At 44.3% G+C, this 7,484-nt stretch overlaps 1 protein-coding gene across 1 annotated transcript in view; it reads right to left on the bottom strand.

The window, feature by feature from the left end:
- Positions 1 to 494: 494 nt before the first annotated feature.
- Positions 495 to 7,484, bottom strand: part of LOC103729582 (collagen alpha-6(VI) chain-like) — a 9,957-nt gene continuing 2,967 nt past the window's right edge. Inside the window, exons 2-3 of the mRNA XM_008827663.1 lie at positions 5,052 to 5,675; positions 495 to 616 (exon numbers count right to left, since the gene is read on the bottom strand). Coding sequence (XP_008825885.1) covers positions 495 to 616; positions 5,052 to 5,675 — 746 coding nt within the window. The remainder of the gene's footprint in view (positions 617 to 5,051; positions 5,676 to 7,484) is intronic.

The following is a 7,484-nucleotide window of genomic DNA, read 5'->3' as shown; positions in this document are numbered from 1 at the left end:
GTGCAATGCCCGTGGAGGACAGAAGAGGCTGTCAGATCCCCTGGAACTGGAGTTATGGACAGTTGTTAGCTTCCATGTGGGTGCTTGGATTCAAACCCAGGTCTTCTGCAAGAACAACCAGTGTTCTTATCTGCTGAGCCATCTCTCCAGCCCCCATTTCACTGATTTCTAAAAGGCAGTCATGAAATGGATGAAGTTACCACAGACCCAGTTGGGACTGTTTCCTCTTAGTAAACAAAATATCAAAATTCTGAACACGACTCCAACATCATTTAATTCAGAGACTTCACATATGCTGTTCCTCCTGTCTGAAGAATGCTACTTACAATTTTCCTGCCATACACCACAGCCACCACTACCACAATCATCTCTATTATAATCACCCCCACCATAGCCGTTTTCAGTGCCATAAGCCCCTCACCACCAGTATGATCACCACCATAGCCTAGCACAGACATCTCTACCAGCATCAACACACTCAGCTTCATTACCAGTTAGACCACCACCTTCATTACCAGGAGGACCAACTCCACCATCATCCCCACATGCACTTTCACCAACAATATGACCATCATGGCCACCACCACCGATAGCACTTCCGTTCCATCTTCACAGGCTGAAATGCAGGGATGAATTCTCAGAAACATTCCTGACCTCAACAAGCTCTCACTCTGTGATTGCTAGATCATATTACTTCAAGGGGTGATAAATGCTACAAAGAAAACAAAGCAGGTGGCTTGATTTGACTATGCTGGGGTAGCGCTGGGGGAGAGACTCGAACATACTTAAGACACGAGGTCAGGGCAGGCCTCCCTGACAGGGTTACATTTGGTTGAAGTGTGAATGCAGGATTCAATCATATGGAATTTGGAAGAAAAAGAAACTGTACTAGAAAGAATACCAAGATGTGGGAGCACGCCCTAAATGCTAAGCTGGTAGGTGAATGGTGATGAGGTCAGAGGGAAGTAGGCCTTAGGAGTCACATGACTTGATTCAAATCTCTTAAGTATCTCTCCAGTTGCTGAAGGGAAATTCAAGGGTAACAATACACAACTGCCCTAGTCCAAGAAAGAAATAATGATTCTAAAAAGGATACTAACAGTTAAGATGGAACAACAGGGGCAGTTCTGATACATGGTTTAAGAGGAAGAACAGAGAACTTGATAAATTAGAGGCAAAAGAAGTGGGGGAGAACTAGGCTTTGGCTTGAACATCTGAGTGGATGGTCACGTTTTCTTTTCCTAAGACAGGAAGATGGGAGGAAGAGCAAGTCATAGGTGGGATTCAAGAGTTCCATTTCAGACATGCTAGGGTTCAGACACCATGAAGCATCCAAGAGGAGAGGCCAGGTGAGCAGATATTTGGAAGAATCTGTAATCTAAGGCAAAGTATGCCGTGTTGACAGAAAGCACCTACTCCAGGCACAGGTGGATGAATCCCATCTGTGAAAAGTGAAGCCAAGAGACAAGATCGGTCGTGCCAAGAAATGCCCATTAGTTTCTCTGACCTCAGAAGGTGAATGAATGTTATCTCTATCCTCTAGTGTCTGGTACCTGGTGGGATATCAAAAATATTTGTGCAGAATTAAAACAAATCCTCATAAATCTCCCAGTCTACTCTGAATCCCACACAGCTGACTAAAATAAACTCCCAGCATGACCTGCTCAGGTCAGTATTTATTTGCCAATAGCTGTTACTATCAACAACAGTACACAAAGGCCATACGAGTCACCTCAGCCATGTTATAAGACAGACACTATCAACCTCATTTTACAAGTAAGGAAACAGAAACTCAGAGGTTAAGTAAACTACTCAAGGTCCTAAGCAGCCCATCCATGATTTGATCTGAGACCTTACTGACAATAAATACCCCGCTCTTAACATCTGAAAAACCAAGACAGGGTCCTACCAAGCAACACATCATATGGTACTCTTGTATGAAAGGAGGAGTAAAAGAAATATGATCAGTATATGGAGCTCTCCAAGAAAGTGATAAAGCTCCACTGTCCTGGAGAGACCTAGCAAAGAAGCATCCTAAAGAGTCAGAGGATCCTGGCATGGTGCTGCGTGCCTTTAATCCCAGCACTCAGGAGGCAGAGGCAGGAAGATCTCTGTGAGACTGAGGGCAGCCTGGTCTACATACACCGTGAGTAACAGGCCAGCTGGGGCTACAGGTGCCTTTAAACCCAGCACTCAGGAGGCAGAGGCAGGAAGATCTCTGTGAGACTGAGGGCAGCCTGGTCTACATACACCGTGAGTAACAGGCCAGCTGGGGCTACAGGAGGCCCTGTCTAAAAATAAAATAAAATAAAAATTAAATTAAATTAAAAAATAGAATCAAGAGGATCTCCAAGTTCCCCAAAGTGGATCTTCATAGGATGTTTCTTCCAAAAGCTCTGAGGCATGGGGGAATGAGGGCTGGAGAAAGGGAAGGAGAGAAGACACCCCAGTACCTCAAGGGCAACACTGTGAACAAAGCCTTCTAGATGCTCATCAAACCCATTTTGCCTTCCTAGGCTTAAAGCTAGACCTTATTTTCCTCATTTGCAGTTAAGATGTAAAATGGTTCTTTGATTTCTTTGTGTGTGTGTGTGTGTGTGTGTGTGTGTGCGTGTGTGTTCTTTCCAGGCTCAGCCCATAAAACCTGCCGGTGGGTGATCTTCCATCTTTTTCATTTTCTACCGTCTGAATGCCATTTCCTAGAGCACCTAGGAAGTCATGTTTGAAGTTGGAAGAGCCATCACCAATCCAGATATCGAAATAAGGGAAACTGGTACCCTACGTGCTGGCCAAATAGCATTACAAAGAACATAAATTTCTTCTGTTTTATCTGTTTTTGTTTTTGAGATAGGATCTTATGTATCCCGGACTGGCCTTGAACTGACTTTGTAGGCAAGCATGACCATAAACTTCTGATCCTTTGCCTCCGCATCCTACATGGTAGGATTATAGGCATGTGCCACCACATCCAGTTCCATGTGGTACAGGTAACTGAACTCAGGACTTCATGCATGCTAGGCAAACTACCAACTGAGCTACATCCCTAGACCATAAAACTTACTATTATTCAAGAAGCTTATTTGTTATCTTAAGTTTAACCTAATCTGATGTTAAATAAATGAAATCAAACCATAACTATAGCTATAGACCTGAAGGACAATAAAGGAAGGAAGTTTCAAAATTTATCAGCTCCCACGTCTTACAAATGAGGAGTCTGTTCAAATGCCTAGAGAGAGTTATTGCTTCCCTAAGACCAGATCTCCAGCCAAGGACAGTACCTGGATCATGTGACCTTGAGGTCAGGCCTCATCACACCACACTAGGTCTTAGAACTAGACAATACCTGCTCAGAATTGCCTGCTGTTACCAACTGAGTGCAGAGGGATAGTCCACCATGCTGAGGATTCTTCTTGCCTTCCTTTAGAGAGAGTAGCCAAGCCTCTCCCTCACCTGGAGCACCTCCCTGGAGCTATGGATGAGTGCCTCATCATCAAAACTGTGGCTGCAACCTCCTGTTTCATTTACCTCATTTCTTACCGGTGCTTCCTGGGACCACCTCCCCAGTAAACTATTTAGACTCAGGAACACTCTGCTTTGGTATATTTGTGGGAAACTCTCCTAAGACACAAATGAAGCATATTTTGAGAGAGGAGTGTAAGTTAATGAGACATAGAGATTCATTCTTTGAGCCAAGAGGATCAAGAAAGTTCCTCTGCATTTCAATATGAAATACCAGGACTTTTGGGAGCTGAAGGGAAGGCAGTCCTGGCACCTGCTGGGTGGAAGCTGCAGGATAACAGATGGGGTGGTGCTGATCTCGAGCAGCTCTGCACATAGCAGACTTCATCAGGGATGCATAGATGTTGAAGTCTTCGAGAAAGGAATGGTACCATCCCTAGAGATATACTTGGGGGGTCCTTAGAAAGTAAGCCAGAAAGGATTTCATATACGGGTAGGATAGCTGAAGTCTTGAGTTACACAAATGAGGAAGGATATGGAGTGGGTTCGATTTGAGCCACTTCTAGTTGTTCTCATCCATATCCATAAGCCTGCAGTAAATATCCCCACTATTTCTTCAGTGAAAAGAATGAATCTACAGGGAGATACACTATTACTTAATAGCAGCACTTCAGAATTTCCCTAAAAGCACTACTGAAAGATACATCCTAATAGCAAATATATGAAAATGTGAAAAACGTAGTCATAAGTGTGAGAAATATCAGCACAGAATGATTACAGGCTGGAGAGGTAATGCGTTCCTTTTTTCTGGAGCAGATGCTAGCACTCATTAGAGATGTGTCATCATCTCTCAAAGGGAAGAAATGTTGGAGGAAGGGCCTTGCTATACAGTATGCACAGGCCCAAGACTGCAGCCCACTGCCCTGCACTGCTGAACAGATGAGGGTCTCCCTTCTGCCACCTGCGTGATACAAACCATGAATGTGTGCCAGTGAGTATCCCGTTCCCAGATCCTCATTCCCATTGGGAGTTGCTATGTGTTAGCTCATGGAAATTTACTGAATTACTGTTCAGCTTCATGTCACCAGGACTGTGAGGAAAAAGAAAACGTCTCGAGGAGTTTACCATGTCTGTGATCGTGGGACTCTCGTTTATTCCTCCAATAAGAAATAAAACACCAACTCATTGTCTACACAGAGATAAACACAAGCTGCCAGTTCTGCCCTTGTGGAACTCCGCATCCAAGGCTACAAGACAAGACACATCTAGAAATTGATAATTATGGGGAAATCTGCTGTCTTAAGATGTGCCCAAGGAATGGTGGGACCCCAAAAGAAATTTGAAAGCATTCCAAGAGAATAAGAACACAGCGTTGAGATTTAAATGATGAAGGAGTTAAAAGGCAAAAGAAGGCAATAGAATTTGTGCCAGAGAAAGAGCCAGGGACAGAAAGAAGAGGACAATATGAAGACATTTCCTACAGTTCCACATGGCTAATCATGAGCACCAAGTGGGAGCTATAGCAAGTAAGAGTAGACAGGTGCAGGGCCCATAGGGGTTGGGCTCCTCCTCAGTAAGGACTTCTTTCTTACCCACTCCATCAGCATCTGTTGCAGCTGTAGTTGAGACTGCACCTGCTCCTTCACTGTACTTAGTTACGTCCTTGATGATCTGAGTCATGTTTGAGGAAAACGTGCTGAGGTCTCTGACTGTCTGAAGGTTGAAATGAAACTGAGACGTGGCCATGGCCTTCAGGTTTTCCTCAGAAGCCTTCTGCACCCCCACTGAGATGATTTTCACCCTGTCTTCCCGAAGGGCCTTTGAAGCCTCTTCCACATCATCCTTAGACTCTGCTGAAGCCAGCACCACCAGGATGGGAGGAAACTCTTTCCTATCTCTTCCATTTGTGGGAGCAGAGAAATAGGTCTGGTGAGCCTCCTGCAGGGCATTCCTTATCTTCAGGGACCCACCGATGAACCTGAAGTTCTTCTTGAGGTGGTTCAGCATGGGGTTCCTGCTCCTGAAGGCGCCCAGGTGGAACTCGTTGTGGAGAGTGTGGCTGTACTGGGCCAGGGCCACGCGGTACTTGTTGGCTTCTATGGGAAGGCTGCTGATCATCTTGTTGAGGAAAGTTCTCACAAATGGAAAGGACTTAGTTCCCAGGTGATCAGAGCTGTCCACCAGAAACACCACATCTGCATACTCAGGGCCTTGCCCTGTCACAGTAGGAAGACAGCAAGCAAAAACACAGTTTTAGTTATGTCTTTACAGTGCAGTCCCCAGTACTCACTTAAGACTATGTCCTTGTGTTAAAGGTCTATTAGAATTCTGAAGATAATTTCTTTTGGAAGTCAAACAGAAGAAACCACTTGTTTTGCCTAACATGTCAATCAAGAGGACTTTAGTAAAGTTAGCCAACAAATTTTGCTATGCTGGAGGCAATTGACTTTTTGTTAAAAGCTGTGATGCTCCAAACTATATTATACTAAAAATTAAAGATCATGGTAACACACTAGAAGTCTCAAAGTGGTCTAAGGACTGTAAAAGTCCCCCAAAGAACTCCTGCACCTTAGACTGAACTTCCTGTAAAGCTCACCAACTGATTTTCTCTAGGGAGATTGTGGAGAGTTTGGAATGTTGCAGGTCCAGAGTCTAATTACCATTTATCTCAGGCCATCTTTAGCCCCCTAAACAGCCACTCCTTGCCCAAGTCTGTTTCTGATCTAACATCCTGTGACTAACAGTAGAATGTATTAACTTAGCAGACCACCAGGTCTCACCAATCCAAAAGCTAAGAATGTCATCCAATAACATCTCCTAGCAGACCATCCGGTCTCACCAATCAAAAGGCTAAGAATGTCATCAGATAGCATCTGAGACCTATAGTTAAAAAAAAACCCTCGCTTTGCTGCGACCCGCCTACTGAATGTATCCTCCAATGTATTTGAAAAGTGTCTGGATTTATGACTTTTCTTTGTTGTATTACTATAAAAATGTAAGACAACTGTTACCATGCTGGAACATGGAATTTGGGGTAACCTGAATCTGTGTTCCCGGGCCATGGTCACTCATATTTGGCTCCAGAATAAACCATCTCTTATCCCCTTTGAGGTGAGTTATGCTTTTGCATCAACAGGAATAACACCAACTTTTGGAAACAGTGTAGCATAAGCAGCTTTCTTGGGTTGGAGAACTTAGAAGCAAGATGAAGATAGATTTCAGATGGCCAACAGACTCCTCTGAGGACCACAAATCAAGAAAATCAAGATATGACAAGAAATGAAGGAGAGAGAGACTCATCAGTGTACCACTGGGTGGAGTCTGGCTTGAGTCTGATCTAGCAGGCAACGCTGAAATATAAATCACTACAGCTGCCTCATGTTGAGGTAACAGGATCAGTTCTTTAGCTCCATTGGTGGTCCATCATTAGCTACTGAGCATCCTCAGGAATTAGAGGGAGAGAGGAAAGAATTATGGGCATAGCTTCTTGGGTAAAGAGGCTCTGGGAAAGCCAGAGATGGAGGTGGAGCTTCTACTTATGGTAGTCAGGGCTCAAAAGTTGTGAGTCAGGGCTGGAGAGATGACTCAGTGGTTAAGAAAACTGGCTGCTCTTCCAGGGGATCTGGGGTTAATTCCCAGCACCCACACTGTAGCTAACAACCATCCATAACTCCAATTCCAGGGGATCTCTTCTGGCCTCTGTGGGTGTTGCATAACAAGATTGTACTTGCATACATGCAGACAATACACTCATACACATAAAATATAATAAATAAATAAAGTTTTGGGTCTTGGGCCATTTCAGATTAGGGACTGTCAGATTTGGGGATATGCAACATGTATATTTCATGTTTTATATATTTATAAAACTAAGGCATGGGGGGCTGGAGAGATGGCTCAGCAGTTAAGAGCACTGACTGCTCTTGTAGAGGGCCCAGGTTCCATTCCCAGCACCCATACGGCAACTACAAACGGTCCTTAACTCCAGTTCCAAGGGAATCTGAAGCCCTCTTCTGACCTCCACG

Source organism: Nannospalax galili, unplaced genomic scaffold, assembly GCF_000622305.1.
Source record: "Nannospalax galili isolate Female #2095 unplaced genomic scaffold, S.galili_v1.0 scaffold8853, whole genome shotgun sequence".
Classification (NCBI taxonomy): domain Eukaryota; kingdom Metazoa; phylum Chordata; class Mammalia; order Rodentia; family Spalacidae; genus Nannospalax; species Nannospalax galili.
This window is presented reverse-complemented; position numbering and strand designations above follow the sequence as displayed.